General features: G+C 36.9%; 1 protein-coding gene across 2 annotated transcripts in view; it reads right to left on the reverse strand.

Annotated features, from left to right (window-relative positions):
* The window catches only part of ATF7IP2 (activating transcription factor 7 interacting protein 2), a 61,193-nt gene that overhangs the window by 26,622 nt on the left and 7,769 nt on the right, over positions 1-26,802 (reverse strand). For both annotated transcript variants that reach the window (XM_086691272.1, XM_086691273.1), the window contains exons 2-7: positions 21,759-21,824; positions 20,044-20,891; positions 18,668-18,792; positions 14,324-14,458; positions 13,629-13,727; positions 11,618-11,772 (exon numbers count right to left, since the gene is read on the reverse strand). In XM_086691272.1, coding sequence (XP_086547398.1) covers positions 11,618-11,772; positions 13,629-13,727; positions 14,324-14,458; positions 18,668-18,792; positions 20,044-20,881 — 1,352 coding nt within the window. In that variant the 5' untranslated portion in view covers positions 20,882-20,891; positions 21,759-21,824. The remainder of the gene's footprint in view (positions 1-11,617; positions 11,773-13,628; positions 13,728-14,323; positions 14,459-18,667; positions 18,793-20,043; positions 20,892-21,758; positions 21,825-26,802) is intronic.

The following is a 26,802-nucleotide window of genomic DNA, read 5'->3' on the forward strand; positions in this document are numbered from 1 at the left end:
TCCTCTCCATTGGGGGGGGGGGGGGGGGGACGTTGCTCTGTGACCTTACTTCTTCTCTAGTGGTTCTAACAAGAGCTGTTGATTTTTTCAATTTGTTCAGCTTTTTACTTGTCGTTAGAAAGGAGTGACGACTCCCTGCATGCTGGATCACAAACCTGATATCTACTTTGTAGTTTTGAAATTAGGTCTTACAGATATTTTAGTAATCTTAGCCCTATGTATATGTCAAAGAACATTATTGTAAATAGGATGGATTTTAAATTTGAAATTCCAACTGTCTGTGGCCTGTATGCAGAAACACTGTATTAAACAGGACTTATGTAACATATATACACACATATACATATACACACACACACACACACACACCATGTAATATAGAGGAACAGTATATTAGATACACGCATATATACCCTATATGGAAACACAGAAAAATACTTTACATTACCCACATATTTACAATATCCAGCACTCTGCACCTCTTTACCTTTGCATAGAGTCACATTTCCATCTGGTTTTGTTTTCCTTCTGCCTACAGAACTTCCTTTAACATTTCTTGCGGTGCAGGTCTGCTGATATATTCTCCACCCCCCTATATTCACCTTTTTTTAGTGGGAAAGTGTCTGTTTCCCCCTACGTGTCTGAAAGGTATTTTCACAGGAGTGTAAAAATTTTAATGGGTCATTTTTCTTTCAATGTGTTAGAGATGTCCTCATTCCAATGCTTTAGAAATGCCTTCTAGTTTGCATAGTGCACAGCAACAAGTCTCCTTATCTTATTTTTTTTGTTCCTTTCTATGTAATGAGTCTTTTCTCTCTGGCTGCTTTTAAGATCTTGTCACTGGGGCGCCTGGATGGCTCATTCGGTTGAGTGTCCAACTCTTGATTTCAGCTCAAGTCATGATCTTTCAGGTTCCTGGGATGAAGCCCTGTATAGGGCTCTGTGGTGACGGTGCGGAGCCTGCATGGGATTCTTTGTCTCCTCTCTCTGCCCCTCTCCCCGCTTGCATACACCCTCTTTCTCTCTCACACAATAAATAATACACACACACACACACACACACACACGACTGCTTGATACTGTTCCAAAGGTCTCTGATGCTCTGTTCATTTTTTTCTTTTTTAGTCTTTTACCTCCCCATGCTTTTGTGTGAACAGTTTCTATTACTATCCCACTGTTTTTTATTTTTTTTTATTTATTTTTTTATTTTATTTTTTTTTAAATTTTTTTTTTCAACGTTTATTTATTTTTTGGGACAGAGAGAGACAGAGCATGAACGGGGGAGGGTCAGAGAGAGAGGGAGACACAGAATCGGAAACAGGCTCCAGGCTCTGAGCCATCAGCCCAGAGCCCGACGCGGGGCTCGAACTCACGGACCGCAAGATCGTGACCTGGCTGAAGTCGGACGCTTAACCGACTGCGCCACCCAGGCGCCCCTATTCCACTGTTTTTTAAATGAGTAATTATCTCTTCTGTTCTTAATCCTAATCAGTGTACTCTGCATTTACTGTGTTTTTCACCTCTAGAAGTTCAACTTGGGTGTTTTTGTTGTTGTTTTTTACATCCTCCATCTTCCTTTCTATCGTAGGACATGAACGCTATACAGGTTAATAGCTGTTTCCTGTTGTGGTTGTCCATCAAACATAGTTTCCAGGTCTGTTTCTATCATTTCAGTTTTCTCCTTGCTATGAATTATATTTGTGGCTACTTTGCATCCCTGGTAAAGGTGCCAGACATTGTAAAATTTACACTGTTGAGTGAGGGATGACATTTCATTCTTTCAAAGAATGCTGGACTTGATTCCGGCATGGAGTTAAATACTCAGGATTAGTTTCATCCTTGGTGTCCTTTCAGTTTTTGGGAGCAGGTCCACTGCAGTTTTGAGGATGAAGCCAGGCCCACTATAGCATGCCCACCTAAAGACTCTACCTGGTGTTCATACTTTAAGTTTCTTCATTGTAGCCAGAGGGAAAGCAAAATGTCCCTACCCTGTACAATACCCAAGAAATGTTTGGTCTTCTTCTTTGCAATGGTTCTTTTCGCAGCCTCTTGAAGTTTCATCCTTTGCACGTAAAGATCTGTATTCAAACAATAACTCAAGAGGGTCCCTCTGCAAGTCATCAGACCTCTATCTTTACACACTTTCTTTTCATCACTGTTCTGCCTCACAATTCTAGCCAACTCAGACTTCCAAGTCTCTGATCTAAATGTAGCAAGATCTCAGGTGCACCTGGGTGGCTCAGTAGGTTAAACATTGGGTTCTTGGTTTCAGCTCAGGTCACGATCTCACAATCTGTGAACTGAGCCCCATGTTGGGCTCTGTGCTGACAGCATGGAACCTGCTTGGGATGCTTTCTCTCTCCCCCTCTGTCCCTCCCCTGCTCACTCTCTCTCTCTCTCAAAATAGACAATTAACATGTAAAAATAAATAAATAAATGTAGCAAGACCTGTAGGCTGTTTGGGCTCTTCCTGCCCCTGTCTTTCAACCTGCGAAATGCCTCTGGGCAGTAAGCTTGAACACTGTAGGGTGCATTTCAGGTGCTTCCCTTTCCCCAGGGAACCCAGTCTTATGCTCCCTGTCGAACATTTCTGAACACAATTCTTTTTCTTTTTTAGTTTGGTTTTCTATTTGTTGACAACCAAAGAACAATTCCTGTAGTAATTAATACTTCATGGACAGAAGTGAACATTTCCTACATGCTCCCTTTAGTTTTGTGAAATCAACTGGTTTAAATGCACATTTTAAAGCAGACTTAATTCAATAATTTTCCCCCAAATTTATCAATAAGAGAGTCTAATAGCCATCATTTCTAAGTTCAGTAAATAAAAACAAATGTTTAGATTGAAATTTAATCAAGAACATTTTAATCTTCTATCCACTTTTGGTCTCTAACAAAACTGTTTTGTATGTATTTCTTTCTACTAGTGATAGTGATCATACGGTTGAAAGATTGATAACTATATTTATTTTGTTGCTTAACCATAAGCAATTCTTTTCAGATGTTCATTACACCAGAGTCAAAATCTCTTTATCAATCTCAAAATTCTTCATTTAACATTTGTAAAGTATTTCTAGTATTTTTTTTTAAGTTTATTTATTTAGGTAATCTCTATCCCCTTGTTGGGGCTTGAAAACTATTAAGTCACATGCTCCTCCAACTGAGCCACCTAGGCAACCCAAATACAGTACAGTGCTATTTTAGGAGTCTAAGAAACCAAGCAGAAGACTTTAAAAGAGTGGAATTTTTGGCTTTTTCACTGGGCTGGGGTGGTAAAGATTGCAATTTGAGACCCACTAAAGTGGAGGGACCTAGTGAATGCTCCAAGCTTTCAGCCAGGAATCTATGGAGGGCTAGGTTTTTTGTTTTGTTTTGTTTTGTTTTAAGTTTCACATATGTTTGTTCCATACAAAACAAAACAAAACAGAGGGCTATGTCTTAAGAGCCAGAGTGAACGAAAGGTAGAAGGAACCTTGCCACATTCACAACAAGCCTAAATTTATACCATTCTCTGAGGAGCTTAGGTGACCAGGCCCTACTCTGCCAGAGGACAGAATGAACCTTGTGTATAGTATGATATCATTCCAGAGCCTCACCAATTTTTCAGAAATTATCAAGTGTGCCAAAAAACAGAATCAAATGACCAGAAACTGACAGAACAGCAATAGCAACAGTTACACAGATGATGTGGATGCTGGAGTTTTAACACAAGGACATTAAAAAAACTGTAATTAATACTTTTAAGAATAGTGAGGGAAGACAGAGATATAGTTAAAGCCAGATGGAACATTCATCAGAAAAGCAGAAACTATGGAAAAAAAAGACTACGCTGAAACTAACAAGTCAATTCATATAAAGACACTATTAAGAAAGTGGAAGGACTTGGGACTAGAAAAAGGTATTCATTGTAAACGTATCTGACAAAAAACGTAACAGGCAACTCAAAGGGAAAACATGCAAAAGTCTTAGAGAAACTTCATAAAAGGTATTAGAATGGCTCACAACCATAACATTGTACTTCACTACATTATTAGAAGGAAATATAAATTCAAAACCAATATGTGGTGTTATCAACGTACCAGTGTGGCGAAGCAAAAAACAGAATATCAAGTGATGGCAAGGATATGGGAGAACAACCACCTCATTATCCTTTCTAATGGAAATACAGCTTTCGTATGATTTCCCTGGTAAAGTATTTGGTAATATCTATTAAACCTGAAAGTACATATATACTCTAGGACCTACCAATTCCATTTCCAGGCAACAGAAATGTGTGTATGTACATTCACCAAAACACATGTAAAGGAATGTTCATAACAGCACTACTCATAATTTCCCCAATCTGCAAACAAACTAGGTGCCCACGAATAAGTAAACTGAGGTATATTCATATGATGAACATTATACAGAAAAGAGAATGAACACATCATTGCTGCTCAGCGGAGCATGGATGAGCCTCACAACATATAATGTTGGACAAAAGAGGCAAGACACCAAAGTGTTCCCTGAGTCTGACTCCATTTCTATAAAGGTGAAAACCAACCAAAAACTTAGGTTAAAAGTTCAGATAGTGTTACTTAGGTCACTCTGGTAGGAGTAGGATTGGTGATTAGGAGTGAGGCATGAGGCAGAATGGATGGCACTGGTTTGACCCAAGAGATAGTTACAAAATGTTTTTATTTTCTAAGCTATACATTTGCCAAGCTATACATTTACCTTGTGTAGTTTTCAGTGGGCATTATGTCAATTAACTTAATTTTTAAAAATTATTTATATAAATGTGTGTGTATATATATGCATGTAGAAAAGTGTGTCTGTTTGTGTGTGTATATAAACTGTTAATACTTACCCTGAGAAGCTAATCTGTGTATCTGCACACTGAAGATTGGAATCCCATGACCATTCAAAGACATGTGACTTTTATAAAACTGTTCTACTGACTGATACCAGTGATGGCTGGTTTTTTTTTTTTAATGTTTGTTTGTTTGTTTATTTATTTATTTTTGAGAGAGAGCGCAAGTGGGAGAGGAGCACAGAGAGAGGGAGAGAGGGAATCCAAGCAGGCTCCAGCTGAAGAGAGGATTAATAAACTGGAAAATAGGTCAATAGGAAATATCCAGACTGAAGCCTGGAGAACAGAAGACATGGCGGCTACAGAGAAGCAAGTAATTGAAATACCGGAGGGGAGAAGAGATGGAATGGTGCCGAAGGAATATCTGAAGAGACAATGGCCAAGATTTTTCCAAAGATAGTGGAAGACATAAAACCAGATTCATGAAAACGGTGAGTCCCAATCTAGATAAATTAAAAACCAAACAAACACTAAACCCAAGCCCCCACAACTAGCATCATAGTGCACTAATGAAAACCAAAGGTAAGTAGGATATCTTAAAAGCAGAAATACAGACACGATCTTTGAAGAAACAACAATCAGATTGAAGCTAACTTTTCAACAGAGATGATAGAAGTCAGAGGTAAAGACATCTTGAAAGTTCTGAAAGCAAGTAACTACCTACAAGTCAATACCTATGTTAAAATAGTCTTTAAAAATATAGACAAAATGAGGGCACCCAGGTGGCTCAGTCAGATAAGCATCTGATTTCTGCTCAGTTAAGCATCTGACTTCTGCTCAGGTCTTGATCTCATAATTCATGAGTTCGAGCCCCACATCGGGCTCTGCGCTATGTGGAGTCTGCTTGGGATTCTCTTTCTCCCTCTCTGCTCCTCCCCCACTTGCGCTCTGTCTCTCTCTCTCTCTCAAATAAATAAACTTAAAAAAAAAAAAAAAAGACAGAATGGCATTGTTTCCAAACCAAAAAAACCTGACAAAATTTATCTTGAGCAAAACTAAGAAAAGAAATAACAAAGAACAAAGTTCTTCAGGCAGACGGAAAATTACCGCAGATCGAAAGACAGAAATACAGGAAGAAATGAAGAGCAACAGGAGTGGTAAATATGTGGGTAACTCTGAGTAATGACTGTAACAAAGCAGTGATACCAGGCACCTGGGTGGCTCAGTCGGTGAAGCATCCGACTTCCGCTCAGGGCATGATCTCACAGTCCATGAGTTCGAGCCCCATGTCGGGCTCTGTGCTGACAGCTCAGAGCCTGGAGCCTGCTTGAGATTCTGTGTCTCCCTCTCTCTCTGCCCCTCCCCTGCTCATGCTCTGCCTCTCTCTGTCTCAAAAATAAATAAAAACATTAAAAAGAAACAACAGTGATGCTGTCTTGTGAGATTTAAAATACAGAGGACTTTGAACAACAAGGGTTTGAACTGTGCATGTCCACTTACAGGTGGAAATTTTTTCGATCAATAATGTACAGTACCCCAAATGTATTTTCTCTTATGATTTTTAATATTTTTTCTCTAGATGGCAGTACTGTAAAAATACAGTATATAATATATAGTACATACAAAATGTTTAATTGTTTATTTTAAGTAAGGCTTCCAGTTAACAGTAGGCTATTAGTAGTTAACATTTTTGGGGAGTCAAAAGTTATGTGTGAAGTTTTGTGTGTGGGGTCGATGCCGCATTATTCGAGTGTCAACTGTAATGTAAAATGAAAATGTGTGAAAACACAAAAGATGGAGAGCAGTAAACGGAGTTACAAGGTTCTAAGGTCAAGCACTGCCTACAAAATGGCAGAGGTAGCAATTCATATGAGATTCTGATTACTAGAGTCAAGGATCCAAATCTGATCTTTAGGGCAATTTCTAAAAGAACAATGAAGATGTGTAATTAACAAGGTAATGGGGAAAGAGGAAAACAAGATTGATTCAAAAGGCTAAAATAGCGACCAACACACAGACACAGACAAGGGAGAAGGAGCATAAAATAGATGGAATGAAAGAGTACAGAAGAAAGACTGTAGTTCTGAACCCACGTATTTCAGTAAGATTACATTAAACATAAATCTAGATTTTCTAATAAATAGGCAACTAATTTCAAATTGGGTTTAAAACACATGTTTAATTTAATAATTAAAAAGCTAGCACCCATGTAACCACCGCTTAGGTAAATATATTTTATATGATCAGCATTTCAGAAACCCATGTGCCTCTATCCTGTATTACAAATCTCCTCCATAAATAGCATTTGTAGTGCTTATTTGTTTTATTCTTTAGGTTCACCATCTAGCCTTGAATTCCTACATAATGTACTTCTATTTTTCTGGCTATTTTTGACATTCATTTGAACAGAATGGAACCATTCAATGTTTTTACGGGAGTAACTCAGTTGCATGTGACTGCAGTTCCTCCGTTTCCACTAACGTACAGAATTCCACTGTGCGGATTTACTGTAATTTATTCACTTCAAGTGTAGATGGGCTTTTTTTTCTTTCTCGTTTTTGACTATTATGGAAAATGCTAATAAATGTTCCTCTGCATATATCCTATTGCACATTTAAAGGGCATGTTTCAAAGGATAGGAATGTGAGGTCAAATGATGGTCAGATCTTCAATATTCCTAGATAATGCCAAATTTTTTCTAAAGCATTATACCAATTTGCTCTTCTAACAACAAAATTTTAAACAGAGTCAGTTCCCTTTATTTCAAAGCCTCTCCAATACATCTGGTGTTGTTGGATTTTTCAATGTTTTACTTTTCCTTACCTGATATGAAATGGCAGCTCATTGTGGCTTTAATTTGCATTTCCCTGATTACTAATGAAAATGAGCACCTTTTCATATGTTTATTGGTCATTTGGAATTCCTCTTTTGTGAAATACACATACAAGTCTTTTGCCCATTTTCCTTTTGTATTATCTGGCTTTTATTCACTGAAACTCTTTTATATATATACTCTGGGTACTAGTCCTCAATAGGTTCTATGTGCTGCATATGTCTTCTTCACCTTGATGGCTTGTCTTCTCACTAAAATTATAGTGCCTTGAGAGAAGTTGTTTCCAATTTGAATGTGGTAAATCCAAAAAAAAAAAGATTTAATGTGATCAATTTTTTCGCTTATTGCAAAGGTATTTGTGTCTTAAGAAATCTTTCCTTATCTGAAGTTCATGGAGACATTCTATATTACCTTCTAAAAGCTTTATAATTCTCCTTTCGTTATTTAGTTCCTAATCCACATGAGGATGATTTTTATGTATAGCCTGATATAGGGATCCAGTTTCTTTCATATTTCCCTCAACAAGAGTAGCAAAGTATCTGCACTATTTACTAAGTCCCTCATGTCCCAGATGATGTGCCATACATTCTCCATCACTGATCACATGTGTGTGTGTATGTGTGTGTGTGTGTATATATATATATACACACACACACACATACATACATAGGTTTCCGGATTCTCCATTTTTCTATCACTTGTATCACATTATCCTCATTATTGCAGTTTAGTAGTGTCCTGACATCTGATGGCAAACTCCTTCGTGTTTCTCTAGTTGATGGACATCTTGGGTTTCTTAATCTACTGCATTTACGCACACATTTTAGAAATCAAATCATCTTGTCAAGTTCCACAAAATTACACACTGGGGAACTGATTGGAATTGCACTCCATAAATTAATTTGAACAAAAGTGAGTACATTCTATAAATACTGCATTGGGCAACCCATAAACATAGTACATTTCTCCAGTGAATTTTTCTTAAAATCTCTGGAAGTTTTGTTCATTTTCTTCAGTTATTACATGTCTTATTGAATGTATTCCTAGCTTAGCTAATGGCTGTATTTGGTGCTACTGTATTGGTGTGGTATCTTTAAAAAAAATCTTATAATTCCCTAATTGTTTGTATCAGGTATACAGGAATATAACTGATTTCTTACACATTTGAGATTGGCAATGTTGCTAACCTCTTAGTAATCCTAATAATGTATCTGTAAGTTATGTTGCATTTCCTACATTATAATCCTACCCTAATCATCCAAGGATAGCAATAATATTTCTTCCTTCTTTTTAAACCCTCTGTATTTTGACTTCTTTTTCTTCCATTAGCCAAGAGATCCAGTAGAAGGTTAAAGTGATGACCGCAGGCATCCTTCTATTTTATATCTTAAAGGAAATACTTCCAATATTTCACCATCAGATCTGTTTTAGGGTTTTTGTAGATATTCTTTATCAGATTAAGGATGTTACCTCCCTATTCCAAGTTTGCCAGGAATTTGGTTTTTAATCATCAACAGGTATTTTGTCAAATCCGACCTCTATTGTGAGTTAACAATGATTCTTGTCCTGGCAAATTACATTTGCTGATTTTTTTTATTGTTGAACCAACCTGGCAGCATTGCTGTGACAAACTCAACTTTTATAGATTATTGGACTCGGCTTACTAGTGTCTTGTTTAGGATATCTGTGTCTGTTTTGTGGGTAAAAGTGGACTGTAGGTTTCCATTTCTGTAAAATGTTAAAATTGACTTTGTATCAGAATTGTGCTAGATTGTAGTATCTAGTCTCACAAAATGAACTCAAGTATTTCCTCTTTTTTTATTCTTTGGAAGAGTTTAACACCGGTGTTGTTTCTTTCTTCGGTGTTTTTAAAACTCACCACTGAATCCATCCATCCAGGTCAACTTATACACACTTGTTATCGTGGCTGCCTAGGACAAGTTCCATAAATGGCAGATTCTTCATGACAGAGCATAAGGTAGATTGTTCTTATCAGATAAAGCCACAAACAAATTTGCCATATTGGTCTACAAAATGCTATTTTCATGGGGTCTTCACTTTTCAACTTCTGTCACTAGCATTTTATTTTTCTTTTTTGTCACTTGATGAGTTTCAGCACACACATTAAGAGGTAGTAACAACAGGGACGCCTGGGTGGCTCAGTCGATTAAGCGGCCGATGTCGGCTCAGGTCATGATCTGGCAGTTTCGAGGGTTCTAGCCCGTGTGCGGCTCTGTGCACTGACTGTGCAGAGCCTGCTTAGGATCCTCTCTCTTGCTCTCTCTCTCTCTGCCCCTACCCTGCTCACACTCTCTCTCTCAAAATAATTTTTAAAAAATTGAAAAGAAAAAAAGAAGTGGTAACAACAAAGACTCGATGAAATGGGACTCTTGGGGCGTCTGGGTGGCTCAGTCGGTTAAGCGGCCGACTTCGGCTCAGGTCATGATCTCGCGGTCCGTGAGTTCGAGCCCCACGACGGGCTCTGTGCTGACAGCTCAGAGCCTGGAGCCTGTTTCAGATTCTGTGTCTCCCTCTCTCTGACCCTCCCCTGTTCATGCTCTGTCTCTCCCTGTCTCAAAAATAAATAAAAAAAAAAAAAACGTTAAAAAAAAAAAAAGAAATGGGACTCCTGCCTTCATAAACTAAATAAATGCTTTCTTCATAGCAGCCTCCTGGCTCAAAACTAAAATGAATATTAGGAATATTAGGAATATTAGGAATGTTAGGGTTTCTTCCGAGGAGTCAAAACTGCATGTAAATTCCCAAATACCAAGAATCTACTGCAAATGGTGTAGATTTGGGATGCTTCTCCTTCTTTTGCTGCCTCCTTGGGTATGTGCAGTTCTCTGGAGAAAGGGTGCTGTTCTTCAAATAATGGCCATCCTTTATTTATTTTTGGTTATATATTTTTCTCTTTTTAAAAGCTGGAGTATAATTTAACATATAAAAGTAAAACCTGAGGACATTTTAAGGAGTTAATGTTAAGAATAAATAAATAGTATTATAAAGCTCCAAAACTGTTCAAAATCACCAAAGAAAAGAATTCACTAAAATGCCCCTCCCCCCATCATCTATCTAGGCTGGAATCAGTAATCGTGTTTCTTTGTTAAACCTAATGATTTCTTCCCTACCAGCCCCAAATCTTTTAGACTAGATCAGGGGTTCCAGGTCTTGGATGCTTTTTTTTTTTTAAGTTTATTCATTTTTGAGAGATAGAGACAGAGCATGAGCAGGGCAGAGAGAGAGAGAGAGAGAGAGAGAGAGAGAGAGAGAGAGAGAGACATGGAATCCAAAGCAGGATCCAGGCTCTGAGCTGTCAGTACAGAGCTCAATGCGGGGCTTGAACTCATGAACTGTGAGATCATGACCTGAGCTGAAGTCAGATGCTTAACTGACTGAGCCACCCAGGCTCCCCTTGGATGTTTTTTTTAGACAAGGAAGTTAGTCTATTCACTCTAATTTGAAGTTGCCATGACACTGCTTTCAACCTCTAAGAAACTAATAATTTCAGGCACTTCTTCTCCACTCTTACTTTCCTAGCCTTAGTCTTCTCTGTAATTTTTGTAAGCCACTGTTTCACAGGACCTTGACTTTTCCGTGTGTAGAACAAAAACCACAGGAGTGATCAAGTGACCACTCTGGTCCCCATACCAAAGCTGGAACACAGCATAATGGAAAACCCAATCCCCTAGTCAATTCTAAACTTGACTTAGTATTGTTTTTCTTTTTAAGTAAACCCTACTCCCAATGTGGAGCTTGAACCCACTACCCAGCGATCAAAAGTCACATGTTCTACCGACTGAGCCATTCAGGTGCCCATATTTAGTAAAAACCACCATGTAAAACAACAATGATAAAAGTCCTGGATAACCAATTCCATTCCTTCACAACAGACAAGAATGAATGTGAACATTTAAGCTGTTTTACGCTTGAGAAACAAAGGTTTACAAGCATCTACTTAGTTAAGTATGCATTTTTATAGAAACGCCTACCTTTCAGAAACAGCATCATGTTTCCTTGATAAATTAATCTTTTCACTCGCATTTTGTGAAGGGTTAGCAGATTCAGAGTTCACCGAAGTCTTTCCTTTATCTGGACTACTGACTGACTCTGGGCTCTTATCCAAATTCGTCTCTGAATTTGTAACCTGTTAATTGGGTGAGGGGAAAGCACTGAAAGGGAGTGGAGTGTTACCACTTGTATTCTTCCACATACAACTACTAGGTAAACTTTCACCTGGAAAATGTTCTCAAGATATTCCCGAATACATATGGCAAAACATACGTTAAGTTATACGTATTTCGATGGCTAATGACCATGATTGCAGTTTCTCTGCCAAAATGAATTTTAAAAATACTTCTAGGAAATAAAAATGATAGTAACAAATGAACTTGTTAGCTTGCGTGGAAAAGAAAAATAAATACCTAAGTACTTATACATTTTATTCCTATCAGACTATGTTATAGGAACTCAGAAACATTAAACTTTAATAAGCAAATTTTTACTTTCATTATATTTCTAATAATAAGTGAAAACCAGAAATAAATCAAATTTCCAACTTGTTCTTCCAGTTGGTGAGTTTTGTTTAAAACTTGGAAGCTGAAGTACTTAGTACATGCTTTGGTTGAGAACTTAACAGTATTTTTTTTTTAAGTTTATTTATTTTGAGGGTGGGGGAGAGAGAGGGACAGAGAGAGAGAGAACTTGCTGACAGCGCAGAGTTTGATGTGGAGCTCAAACTCACAAGCCGTGAGATCATGACCTGAGCTGGAGTTGGACACTTAAGTCGACTGAGCTAGCCAGGTGCCCTGAGAACTTGCAGTACTTAAAATATCTGTGTTAGTTGGGGCCCCTGGGTGGGTCAGTGGGTTAAGCATCAGACTCCTGATTTTGGCTCAGGGCATGATCTCACTGTTTTGTGGGTTCAAGCCCCATGTCAGCCTCTGTGCTGACAGCTCAGGGCCTGGAGCCTGCTTTGGGTTCTGTGTTTCCCTCTCTCTCTGCCCCTTCCCTGCTCATGCTCTATCTCTCTCTCTCTCTCAAAAAGAAATAAACATAAAAAAATATTTAAAAAAAAAAAAAGGACAAGAAAATTTTGTCAATCATTTGTCAACACATTCAACAACTTAGATAAAATGGTCACATTCCTTGTGAAGGTAACTTACAAAACTGACACGAGATCAAAGAGAAAAATGTGAATTGCCCCATACCTATTAAAGAGTTGCATTTCGAGAATAAGTCTCTCTATAAAAAAAGCTCTCACCCAGAGAGTCTTCAGAGATGGATTCTATCAAACATTTAAGGCAGTAACAAAAATTTTACCACAAACTTCCAGGGAACAGGGGTAGGAATGCTTCCCAATTCATTTACTGAGGCTAGCTACCATAAATACGATACCAAAGAAAATAAAGACACTACAAGGAAAAAACTCAGTGAACGTACATTGAAGATTAGATTCAAATTTTATATAAAAAATATAAACAGATGCCAAACTCCAATGATACCCTTGCTGAAATATTTTGGAAATACATTCTGCTACAAAACATGTTAGTATTTAAGAATGCACCAAATATAAAGATGGCTTAGGAGATGAATGGATTGACAGATATATGACAAAAATCAACACATAAAAATAGTAAAGGTAGAATTTAGATGCCGTGTATACAAGTGTTCACTGTTACATTTTTTCAACTTTGCTGTAGTGTGTGTTTTAAATTCTTTATCCTGATAAAATGGTGGGGATGGGAGCAGTCTAGGTAATCACAAATCACCTCTCTACTCACTTTATTTTCCTTTATTTTTTACCTCTCCATTCACTTGATGAAAGAAATATAAGTGGCATTTGGAGGATACTCTGCAGACTATCTTCTCCAGAGACAGCATCATAGGAACATTCCAAAAACAAATGTATTGTCTTTAAAGCTGACATTTCCTTTCTTAAAATCCAACTACCTGTAATGTGGGTCAGTGAGGTAATTAAAACTCCTATATGTTTATACCAACCTTACGGGCCGTGTTATTGGTTAATACATTTGGTTCCAAGCAATTCTTTTGAGTTTGCAATACTGTTTTAATGCGTCTTTGAAGTTTGGATATTTTCGCCTAGAAGAGAAAGAGAAAAACAAATATGAAACCAGAGTACTAAATAATATATAGAGATGAAGGGAAAACTATGTATTTGCCAAAGTAGTCTTCTAACACTTAGGTAGCCACCCAAGTAAATGAGAAATTCTTATATAAGCAAAGATTTAAATAATGTTTGATGCTGATATACCATTTAAGAATGGAAGATAAAAACCCCAAACTTCTAACTGAGCCACAGTAACACTAATGTCGGTACAAACACCAATCAGCAAGTAACCTTAGAAAAGTAGAACCAAACAAAACCCCCGAGACAGTTTGAAACAGGCTGTAGGCGCTCTAATACAGAATATGTTTTGAATTAAAAAAAAAAACAACTGCCTATGTATTAGGTCAATCGACACAGAATTACTGACAACAGAATAGCACAGAAGAATATTTCTAAAAGTATCTCACAAGGGCCACTATTGCTAATAGATTCTATCGCCTCTGGTATAGTACATAATGCTTGTGGTCAAGGATCAGACTTGGGTCTGCTTTATTGTTTCTGTTTCCTAACAGGTAAAATATCACTACATTCCACTTCCAAATTAAATCAGATGAAATTAGAAACTTACGAAGAGTTCATCAGCTACTGCTTCATGTTTATTCCTGCACTGTGTCCTCCCAATGCGTTCGGTCAGTTCTTTCAGTTTGTTATCAAATAGTTTGTAATTTACACTATAGATCTCCTGTCGAATCAAATGTTTGACCTAGAATTAAAAAAAAAAAACAAAACCCAAACACCCCATGTTTCAAGTTGAAAAACAATTTTATTTTCTACCCCTTCAAAAGATCTTTGCTCTTTTTTGGATTTACTGTAACCAATAAAATATGCTTTTTTTTTCATATTTTTATGTTTCTATGTATATGACTGTATGCGTAAGTTTTATAGAAGTTCGAATATCAAATTCAGCAAGACACACCATCTATGGAGATGCTAATTTTAGTTTCCTGTAGTTTCAGCTGAATTCCATAATATATATTAAAGGAAAGGTAAAAGCCTATATCCCGTTTATATATATATTTTTTAATTTTTTTTAACGTTTATTCATTTTTTGAGAGACAGGGCACGAGAGCGTGAGCAGGGGAGGGGCGAGAGAGAGGGAGACACAGAATCCCAAGAGGGCTCCAGCCTCCAAGCGGTCAGCCCAGAGCCTTGATGCGGTGCTTGAACCCACGAACTGTGAGATCGTGACCTGAGCCGAAGTCGGACGCTTAACCGACTGAGCCACCCAGGCGCTCCCCCATTTATATTTTTTAATAAGCATAACTGAAACCTGTATTCCATAAAAAGGATCTCTACCTATCTGAAAACCAGAGCCCAGTGAACATGGCTGGTTGGTCTGTAGTAAATCTGAAGCAGATTATGGAAGTCTGAACCTTGGCCCAGTCATTAACAAGCTACATGACCTTTGGGAAGTCACAATATCTCTCGCCTTCATTTTCTTTGTCCACATAGGGGTAGATAATACAATGCTGAACAAATGATCCTCATAGGATTTTTATAATACGAAAGGTTAATATGTGAAAGAGCTCCATAAAATAGAAAATAGTGAATTGGCATAAAGGAAATAAATATGCAACATAATCCACTTTACTTGCATAGGTTTTTTTAGGGGGTGACTTTCCTATTGTTAAAACTGAAAGAGGCCAGAACAATTAGGTAGTGACTAATGCCGTTTGGCATAAAACATGCTATCCTAACAGTCTGTAGTAGCTATCACACGAAACATTAATGCATTTCATTGTCTGGCTGTTTTTTAGAAAACAGGCTGGCCTATTTTCAGGGAGTAGAATTAATCTCAATGCCCATGGCTATGAAAAGCTCTGTCGAGCCATATATTCAGAAACATCCACTGTACCTTTTTGAACCTGTAACCTCCTATAAGCCACTTTCCTAACACAGTAAGTAGTCTCTCTTAATAACAAAACCTGTCATGATACACTTAAGGTATTTATTGGTAATATTTGTATTTTTCCCCATAAATTCTTGTTTCTTGGTGTCTGAAATTAGAACACAAAGCTTCTATGTTAACTCTTTTATACTGGTATCACCTGGATGATTTCTCATATTCAGCAATTTTATTTGATTATTCCTAAGGTTCTTCCTTCACATTTCCAACCGTTCTTACTCTTCAACATTATCATCTACTTGATTTTTTCTGTAATGCTTAACATTTCTTCAGTGGTTTTCTCACTATTAGGCACGACTGTCATTTTCACTTTCAAACTTTTAAGTATTTGATTAAACTAGTAAGTGCTCAAAATAAGTATATTATATAAATAAGTGCTCAGAAAAACATACTATTTTTTACTGTCGGGTGTTACCTATTACCCATGTGTGGTTTTTATGGGTTACTGCATACTTGCCAGTTCAATGGCTGGGGTCAATATGTAAAGCTCATACTGAGATGAATCTTGGAGAAACTATCTAAATGTTTTGAATATGGAAATAGCGTTTTGCTAACAAGTGGAGGCCACACAGTATTTGCGAACCTTCCCTGGTGACGAAGAACCATTATGGGACATTTGTTAACATCACAGATTCCTAGGCCCTACCCTGAATTCACCAACCAGAACTTCCTGGAAAAAGGCCTGGAAAGCTGTATAATTAACAGGCACCACGAGTAATTCTCAGGTAAGTGTGAGAAAAAAGGAGCCTCAAACAACAGTCTTCAACTATTAGTGAGCCCAGTAAAAACCACAATTTAACCAAGCAAGTATTCCTGGTGATTCAGATGGAGGCCTACTCTTAAAATTTGGTTATTTAAAAGGACTAACTGCCCACCTACGGGTGATTACTCTTGGTTAGAGCGGACATTTGTTCTCATTTAGTGGTGATGTTCCTGAAGAACAGGGAAGATGTAATAACCTCCACCAAATACCTCATAAATGTCTTGTGCTGATGGTAATGTGTCCAAAATTATGGTATCAGATGCAAATCCTAGGTACAATTTGCAGATGGCAGTCAAAGTAGCCTAGAGCTTGGAGAAAGACTGGCAATTATGCATTTCCAATCTGCCCCAACTTCCTAGGATGAGGAACTCCACTTATCTATGGGTAGATGAATAACTTGGACTTTAGAAGAAAAACCTCTCCACTTCAATAATTTAATTGAAATCAGTGAGGCCAAGATCCTTACAGAATCTCAAGAGAGAAGAGTCAACAGCTCTGGGACTCTCTCAGGGAAGAACGATGCCAGAATGGTAGGACCTATTCTACTGGGAATCAAACAAGAAAAATAAATAGGTATGGTTTAGAGAGTTAACTGTTTGAACAGGAATTAAAATATCAAGGGATGGAAAGCTAGCTGTTTAGAGATAGGTAAAAAGATAGTAATTAGTTGAAACCCAAGATATTTGCGAAGAATGTGCAAGAAAACTTTTGGCGGGGGGGCTGACAAAACAAAATAGACTGCATTCCTTAAACCTCACTTGGAAGGACCATTTTCTGTGTCAACTCAGACCAAGTATTTTGTGAGACAGATAACAATAATGAATGAAAATTGTAATCTTCCCCTGCCAGTGAAACCAAAATGATACAAAGATTAAATTTTGTCTTTATATGTCCCTATCAGAACTTATTTCTAGGGGCACCTGGGTGGCTCAGTCAGTTGAGTGTCCGACTTTGGCTGAGGTCACGTTCTCACACCTCTTGAGTTCGAACCCCGTGTCAGGCTCTGTGCTGACAGCTTAGGGTCTGGAGCCTGCTTCGGATTCTGTGTCTGCCTCTCTCTCTGCCCCTCCTACACTCTCTCTCAAAAAAAAACAAAAACAAAAAAAACCCATTAAAAAAAAAAAGAACTTCTTTCTAAATTCAGCTACTAATCACCGAAGTAAGACACAGCTGGAATCCACAACCTTTTTTGTAAGCTAGATCTATGCTTACCATAATTTTGCTACCCACCTCCTGCAAATAATAGAGTTATGTACATATTAGAGTTTCCTTTGGTCTTCCTGGAAGAAAAGACTAGGAGGAAAGGGAAAAACTGCTGACTGGCTTTCATGCTGGTTCTGCATGAGTCTTTCAATAAGGTTTCCATTTATTTATTATGTGAATATATATTCATATAATACATAACCATATAACTGTAATGGTCTCTTTTAGAAAACAGTAGTGCTTTTGTTCCTGAAACAGCAGGATAGTTTGGCTTGGGGCTTTGTGGTCCATTATAGTTGACAGACATTAATCTACCATATAATGACTTTTGGGTGAACAATTCCAGTGGTAGCAAAACAGTAAAATATGATTGTTATAATAGGTCCTGTAATGAGGACCTTTTTTATTAAAATTAAAGCTCATTAGACTTAAACTCAGAGTTGATCAGACGTAGGAAACTGTAGTACAATGAAATAAAATGGGGCAAAAATGAAAGCAAAACGTGCACTTGATGATGCTATACAGCAAATGGTCAGACAATGAAACATTTCTGTGTAAACCTGGAAATCAGGGCAAGTAAAACTGAATGCAACTGGACTTTATGATGGAGACTTCTGGGCTGTCAGAGTCTATGGAGTGGTCAATTGTGACAAGGTATACCAACAGCTGTAGCTGCAGATCAGAGAACCCCATGACCAGGACAAAAGAGATCCAGCAAAGCTTAAGGTCATGCAGTGTCTTTCAAGGAAATTTAAATGCAATATGACTAAAAAGGCCATTCTCTTTCTACTGCAGCACTCTACCTCCATGTGATTCTCCAGGTTGCTCTGCATAGGGCTATGTTCGATTAATTAGAGATGGTAAAGGAAACAATGATCTTTTCCCTGATACCTCCATCTGTTGATTCCGTTTTCACATACCACCTTTGCACCATAGTGAAAGTCACCTGTACTATACATCATTGTGGAGATCAAGTAACTTTTACCATTTTTTATTAATCAGAAGTTTCTGAAGCAAATATATATGCCCTGATATTTTACCTGTTCCAGCAATGCTGTTTGCTTTTCCAGAGCTACACAAATATTTTCATCAATTTGCTCTGAAGTTTTCATGCGCTTAACATGTTCTTTTTTTTCTGAAAACATCCTCTTCTTTTGATTATGGCCTTGGGGAAATGGAAAGATCAGAGGTAAAAACATTCCTTCTAAGGAAAGAAACAGGGGAATTCTCTAATCTAGTGACCAAAATGTGACCAAGGCAGCATTTTTTAGCAAATGTAATTGTATAAAAACTTCCGACAAACTAATCCCCCCCAAAAAATGATTGTCTTAGGTTTTTACGTAGCGTTCTGGTCTCAGATGCACTTTCCCTTCAACCTTATTTAGTGCCTATTTAACACCAACAAAAACTGAATTATAGCATTTAATCCTCTAGTTACTTAAGTGGTCTTACAGTATTTTTATAAAGTTACTTAGGCAGTCTGACCTATTTTAATATGTGATACTATTATTATTTTTAATTTTAAATCCATCTTGTTTAATCATCACTATGAAGCCTAGGCAAGAACACAAAATTTCTCCTGCGAAATCGGTTTTTTCTTATATTTCACTAACCTACAAAAACATTCTACTTCTAACGAAATTTACTTTTGCTATTTGATTTGGTAGCTCTAGAACATCACTGGTTAATTATCTGACGTTTCTCTGTCACTCTATGCACACACATGTATATGCTCATGTGTATATACCCTTATTACCTATCAGCTTATACTTGGCATATGATTTCCAGGTCAATTCTATGGAAAGAAATGAGTTCACCAATGATTAAAAAAACACACTCTTTCAACTAGCCTCCTTATTAACCTAATAAATAAATCTTTAAAATAAGAAAAGATGTAGGGGTGCCCGGGTGGCTCAGTCAAATGAGCATCCAACTTCGACTCAGGTCATGATCTCACAGTTCATGAGTTCAAGCCCCACGTTGGGCTCTGTGCTGACAACTCGGAGCCTGGAGCCTGCTTCGGATTCTGTGTCTCTCTTTCTCCCTCTGCCCCTACCCCACTCGTGCTGTCTCTCAAAAATAAATCAACATTAAAAAAAATTAAAAAAAAAAAAAGAGATGTAGATGAAATAAACCAAACAACTGCCTTAAACCACCTTTTGATTTCTTTGTACTCTTAAGGGAAAGCGACTGATTCCTTCTTTGCCAGAATTTATTTTCCTTTGGGTATGGATAATACTATTTCCCCCTCCTCACCCTAAATGGTTCAGAAACAAGATACTCTATAACAATTATTATCATTATTCACTCTTTCTCTTGACTATATGTAGTCTACTGTTTCTACATCTGAGGCTAAAAAAATCCCCCAAAAGGAAAATGACTCACTTCTCCAAAAGATGCTTAAGTATGCACTTACTGCTATTACTATCTGTGTCGAGTGCTGATGGCCACGTTGAGTCTACATTGTCACAATTTGAAACGCTGGAATGACTGGTTCTACAGGATTCTTCACTTTTCAAGATGTCAGCAGGACAGTTACTGGAGATGACTGAATTCACCAACTTAGGTATTTTATCAAAAGGCACAAAATGGGTATCTGAACTTAGAATGTCACTTTGTCTTTTATCATGTGACTCGGAAATGGAGTTCGTTTCTAAATGGGAAACAATCTTGTCGATTCTCTTATCATCCAAGGTGTTTACTGTAGATTTTGGTATTGGAACCATACCACTGCATAAACTGGACGGACAACAAATGGATTTCAGATCACAATCCTCTTCACGTTGTTCAAAATAGGACCTTGTTACCTCTGTCTGACATTCAAAATGATTTTTAGAAGTGTTTTGTGAATCTTTTGTCTCTTGTGTAAAGGGTTTCCCAGAAGATTCTATTGTTTTACTTGGCTTTTGGGAAGGGCACACAACTTGTTCTTGAGTGTATTCTGATCTTGTTTCTGAATCAACAGTTTCTAATGGTTTCATTACATTCTGAGACAAAACTTTACTTTTCACCGAGCATACTGAATTTTTATTAGAGGCCAGCAAGGAAGCAGCATTTTCAGACTGTCCATATATGCTCCTTACGACACTGGTATTTGAATTCTGATTACCACTTGACATATTATTCCCACTTGCTGTTTTCAGTGCTTCGACATTCTTTGACTTATTCAGGATTTCTACTTGCTTCCGGCAACTTGCAGGCATTGTTTTTTTGGCTTTTAGTATCTTCCGTTTACTTCTATCTGGACTTACCATCTTTTATATCCTAGAGTTTAAAATACCATATTTAAGTACTTCTCTCTAATAGACAAAAGCTTATTTATTTGCAGTACTAAAATTAGGGTCAGACTATCTCTGAAGAGTCAGGTAATTTTCTTGAAAATTACATCCATTTCCATCTGTCATTAAAATGTACAATTTTAATTTTAGTCTATAAATCTAAACTATGTAAAACCCAGACTTCATATTGCCAGTAAGCCTCTACTTGATACTAAGTCTGATAATTTTATCCGGCCACTTTTTGTGGTATTACCTCATTGCTGTAACCATTAAAGTCTGGTGTCAACAATCCAAACAGGCCATACTTTACATAATCTAAAGAATGAACTGCATTTCTTCATAAAAACAAAACTCAATGTTTTGCAAAGAATTTTGGATTTTCTCCACATAATGGCACCTTCTTAAAGCCTTCCTAATGTTCAAATTTCCAAAATAAATGGTACTGCAGGAGTAATTCCCAGTAGGAGTATAAAATAAATGCTAAAGATACACAACGTGATGCCAGTTCAAACAAGAAAGCCAATTTAGGTTTTGTAATAATAATTTCTCATAATTTAAGAAAAATCTCCATAAGAGAGAAAAATATCTTCGTGTTTCTCAGTATCTATATCAAGTCTGATCTAAACTGCAGGTAGGTAAATGGCTTAAAGGAAAGAACTCTGCCAAGTGACAATCAAAGGCGTAATAAAAGCAAAAGAATATAGATATATATAATATATACGGGCATGGTAGACCAGTTATCTAGCAAACTATAGAGAACTTATTAAACTGAAAGAATCTAAGACTTTTTAAGGCACAAACGATACAGTCAAAACTACCTAAGTAATTTTGTCATTTGTAACTATATTCTTACCTGAAGCTTTTATCCTTTTTATTCACTATTTCATATGATCACGAACAGTTCCAGGATTTGTGAGACCTGAAGGTTGAGGTAAATAGTTATTTAATAGCAAGAAAAAAAAAATCAGAACAAATTCAAATTAAAAAAAAAAAAACCTGTCACGTATGAATAAACATCACAAAATCCAGAAAAAATAGCATACTTTCATTAATCAAGGGCCTGATACAATATAGGATCCTGTTTTGCCTCTATGACTGAATATCTGCCTCTTAGTGAACATAATTTTTGCAGAATTTCCCATAGAAAGAATGATCAAACCAAGGCTTTCTTCCAGCATGGTTAATTTTTTTTTTAATGTTTATTTACTTTAGAGAGAGAATACAAGCAGGGGATGGGCAGAGAGAGGGAAACACAGAATCTGAAGCAGGCTCCAGGCTCTGAGCTGTCAGCATAGAGTCCGACATGGGGCTTGAACCCACGAACTGTGAGATCATGACCTCAGATGAAGTCAGACACTTAACCGATTGAGCCATGCAGGCGCCCCTATGGTGACGTTTTAATTGAACATGCTGTTATTTTTTTTTTTTTTTAACAAAGAGAGAAGTTCTTTTGATTGGAAATCCATGAGAGCTATATCCTCTACTTACATTTTTAAACATGAGGTAACTGGGAAGTCTTCCTGACTACCTTCTGGCTTCATAAATTTCAATTTGTGGCTTCTTTACTCCTCACATATTTCAGGTGCCAGGCACTGAAGACCACATTCCCATCACGATCAGGCCAACAGGCAATAATTACCTACACTCAAAAGTGACTATGAACCACAAATGTATTCCATTAAACCCACGCTAAGGATATCCTTAATCACAATCTGCCTGAAGCTGTTCTACTGCCAGGTGACACAGAGGTAAGGGGAAATGAAGATGAAGAGAGACAGTAGTCTTACATGATTACAGCATCTTATTTTTTAAAATCTTACAAAAACTTCCAACCATGTGAATACACTGCCATGGTCCTTTCTCATGGCCTTGAGAGAAGGCCGAAAATAGTGAAAAGCCCTGAAAACTTTGGGGGAAATATGCCCCTCCATATGATGCATCCAAAAGGCATGTAATATCCATTAATTATGAAATACAACAATTTGAAAGTACTGAATATTTTTGGGGTGTCTGGCTGGCTCAGTCAGAAGAGCATGTGACTCTTGATCTCAGGGTTGTGAGTTTAAGCCCCACCCTGGGTGCAGGGATTACTTAAAAAATACTGAATACCTTTGAACCACACACCACTCATTCAATCAAGTACGACCAGTAACTTTCATTTGCTTAAGTTTCCCTATATCATGTCTCCTCCCTGGTACCCATTCTAAGATAATTCTATATCCTAAGTTTTGAGTTTATACTTCTATTACCCTTTGTAAGTTAGTTTCATTGTAAATGTCATTGTAAACAGTATAGTTTAATTTCGTTTAGAGTAACTTATAGTTTTCTAACACTTGTTCCTTCATGAATATCCCAGACTCATCCACACAATTGTATATAGCAATAATTCATACATTTTAATGGCATTATAATGACCGATTGCGTCAATATAACAAAACTTGTTTATTTACTTCTCTATGAAGATATCTGAGTCACTTCCAGTTTTCTTTTTCTGACGAATACTTGTTTCAAGGGGGCATATCTGTATAAATTTTTTGAGTGGATCTGTTGGGTAGCAGGTAAGATATACAAATGTTCAACTTTTCAAGATAGACAAATTATTTTCCAAAGCAGGTATACCAATCTACATCTCTATGGGCGATATATGAGAGTTACCACTATCCACATCCCCTCAAGCCTTTGGTATTGCCAGACTTAATTTTTATCAATCTACCTGGATATAGATATATATCCCAACTGTCTTTATTTGCATTTCCCTAATTACTAGCATCTTCTCATGTTGATTGGCTATACAGCTTTCTTTATCTGCAAAATTCCTGGTTATATCTTAATTTTTTTTTTTTGACTGGGTTTTTTCTAAAGCTTATTTATATTTTTTGAGACAGGGACAGTGTGAGTGGGGGAGGGGCAGAGAGAGGATTCCAAGCAGGCTCCATGCTGTCCCCACAGAGCCCAAACTGGGGCTCAAACTCCTCCGAAATAATTACCTGAGCAGAAACTAAGAGTCGGGATGCTTAACCGACTGAGCCATTCAGGCGCCCTGGGTTGTCTTTTCTTATTTACATATTAAGAAAACTTAATAGATTATGAGTAATAATCCTTTGTCAACCATTCGCTGAATGAGTTACAAGTATCTTGGATCTTCCTAATTTTTATATTGACAAATTTCTTTCTTTTTTTCTTTTATGGCCAAAGTTTAATCTCCCTTGAGAAATCCTTTCCCACCCCCATGGTAATGTATGAAATAATAAGGCCCACTGGAGGTACAGAAGCCTTCTTCCAAATAGGTTATCTCGGGACATGGACCTGTAGCGTGGCTGCGTTAACTATAAAAGTGTATGATATAAATGCAGACCTGAGTGAGTATATGATAGAAATACTTGCTCAGAATTATTTTTAAAGTTTATAAACATGAGAAAATGGGTCATTAACTGCAACTTGCTCGTTGATAAAACTTAGGGCACTAAAGAGAGACAAATCACTTCTGTATCAGTATGCTTAGGGAGAAATAAGTAACACTGCCAGTAAAGGGCTCAGGGAATTTAAGTACTGGTAACTACCTAAAAGGTAAACTACAGTTTACATGTTGTAGAGAGGTTTAGTGAAATTTATTACTGGTAGATTAAAACTTAAAAAATTGTAATTGGGGGATCCCTCCCATCACCAGAGCTCCTGACACTCTTCAACCTTGAATCCTGTGCTTCGATCCTTTGCTGTCAAATAAACCACATTTGACACATCATTGGAATCATGGTACTGTTCTGCAGCATAAGGATGGAAAAGAGAAGTCATCTATATTACCTCAAGTTTTAAAGACCTGTGTTTTGTAATTTAAGTCTTTAATCCATCTAGAACTGATTTTAGAATGTACTGGAAGGAAGGAATCTAAATTCGTTTTTCCCTCAGGTGTATAATTAATTGTTGGACAGTATCCTGTTAATTTTTAACTTTAAAAACATAATGTCTCTTTTATTTATCTGATGGTGCAATTCCTTCTGAACATACTGTTGTTCATCCCATCAATTTTAGATGTCTCTTGTAAAACTGATTTTAGTCTAATGAATCTTTCAATATAATTTAATCAAATTACATGTAATATAAATGCCATTAAAGCTTTAATTTATATTGGTGTTATGCCTCTCTGGTTTTCACAGCTTTTTGCTGTTACGTTTTCCTTTCTGTTATTTGTGATCTCCATATTATGCTTCACTATGAAAATGTCCTTTTTATTTTTTGTTCTTTTTTTAAGGTCTACACATGCTTTCCAATTCCATGGATTTTAGTATATTTAAAAGTTTTCCCAAAGCATTTCAGCCAATGTTTCAGTAACCACTGAAATACAAAATGCAACATTATTTGAATATACATTATTAAAACAAATATCCAAGGGGAGCCTGGCTGGCTCAGTTGGAAGAGCATGTGACTCTTGATCTCTGGGTTGAAGTTTGAGCCCAACTTTGGGTCTAGAGAGTATTTAAAAAGTATTTGAATTTTACATCCCGGATTTTACCCTACTTTAATGTTATATATACTTTCAAGAATAATTTTGGATCTTTACATTCTGGTTCAGAGCCAAACTTGGCTATTATGAATAAACTGCTATAAACACGCATGTGTCAGTTTTTCGTGGACTTGTTTTCATTTCTCTTGGGTATATACCCATCAGAATTGCTGCGATATACTCTAACTTCATATTTAACCTTCTGAGAAAGGCTGTTTTCCAAAGCATCTAGACAAATTTACATTTACACCAGGAGTGAATGACAGATCTTGTTTTAGGATCACTTCCTCAACACTCCCTATGATCTCTATCCTAGTATACTCATCTTAGTGAGGGTGATGTGATACCTCATTTTCATTTCCCTGATGGTTGCTAATGCTGCTTACTGGCCATGTTTATCTTGTTTATTCAGCTCATTTTCCACTTTAAAATTGGGTTATTTGCCTTATTAACTTATAAGAGCTCTTTGTATATTCTAGATTTCAGTATCTTTTCACATATGATTTGAAAACTTCTCACACTCTGTAGGTGTCTTTTCAATTTCTTGATATGCTTTGCAAACCTCAAGTTTTTAATTTTGATAATGTCCACTTTAGTTTTTTATTTGTTGCTTGTGCTTTTGGTATCGTATCTAAGGAATCACTGCTTAATCCAGGGTCATGACTATTTACTGTTGCTTAAAAATTTTATAGCTTTATTTCTTGAAATCCATTTTAATTTATATATAGTATCAAGGGGGTCCATTTATTCTTTTGCATGTGGACATTTGTTCCAGCACCATTTGAAAAGGCCATTGTTTTGGCGCTCTTGTCAAAAACCAATTCATTTCAATGTTAAGGCATAAAGGTTCTCAATTTTATCCCATTGACATATAGGTCTGTCCTTATGCCAGTACCACAGAGTCTCAATTACTGTAGGTTTCTGCTAAGTTTTAAATTTAGGATGTGAGTCCTCAACTTTGTTTGTTTTGGTGCGGTGGGGACAGGGGGATTGTTTGGACTGAGTTCCTTGACTGTGTATATGAATTTCAGGACCAGATTAACAATTTCTGCAAAGAAGCCTACTGGATTTTGATAGGGGTTGTGTTCAACCTATAGATCAGTTTAGGGAATATTGCTACCTCAATTCTACCAAACATTCTGATCCATGAACATGGAAGTCTTTCCATTTTTAGATTTTTAATTTCTTTCAAAAGCATTTCATAGTTTTTAGAGCTTTGTACTTCTTTTTGATGCTATTTAATTGAAACTATTTTTCTTAATTTCATTTCTGTATTGTTCGTTGCAAGTACATGGAAATTCAACAGAATATTGTATATTGATCTTGCCTGCAACATTGTTGACCTTGTTTTTACCTCTAGTTTTTTTGAGGCTTCTTTAGAATTTTCCACAAATAA

The sequence above is a fragment of the Puma concolor genome, chromosome E3 (genome assembly GCF_028749965.1).
Source record: "Puma concolor isolate L17-30 chromosome E3, mPumCon1.1.hap2, whole genome shotgun sequence".
NCBI lineage: Eukaryota > Metazoa > Chordata > Mammalia > Carnivora > Felidae > Puma > Puma concolor.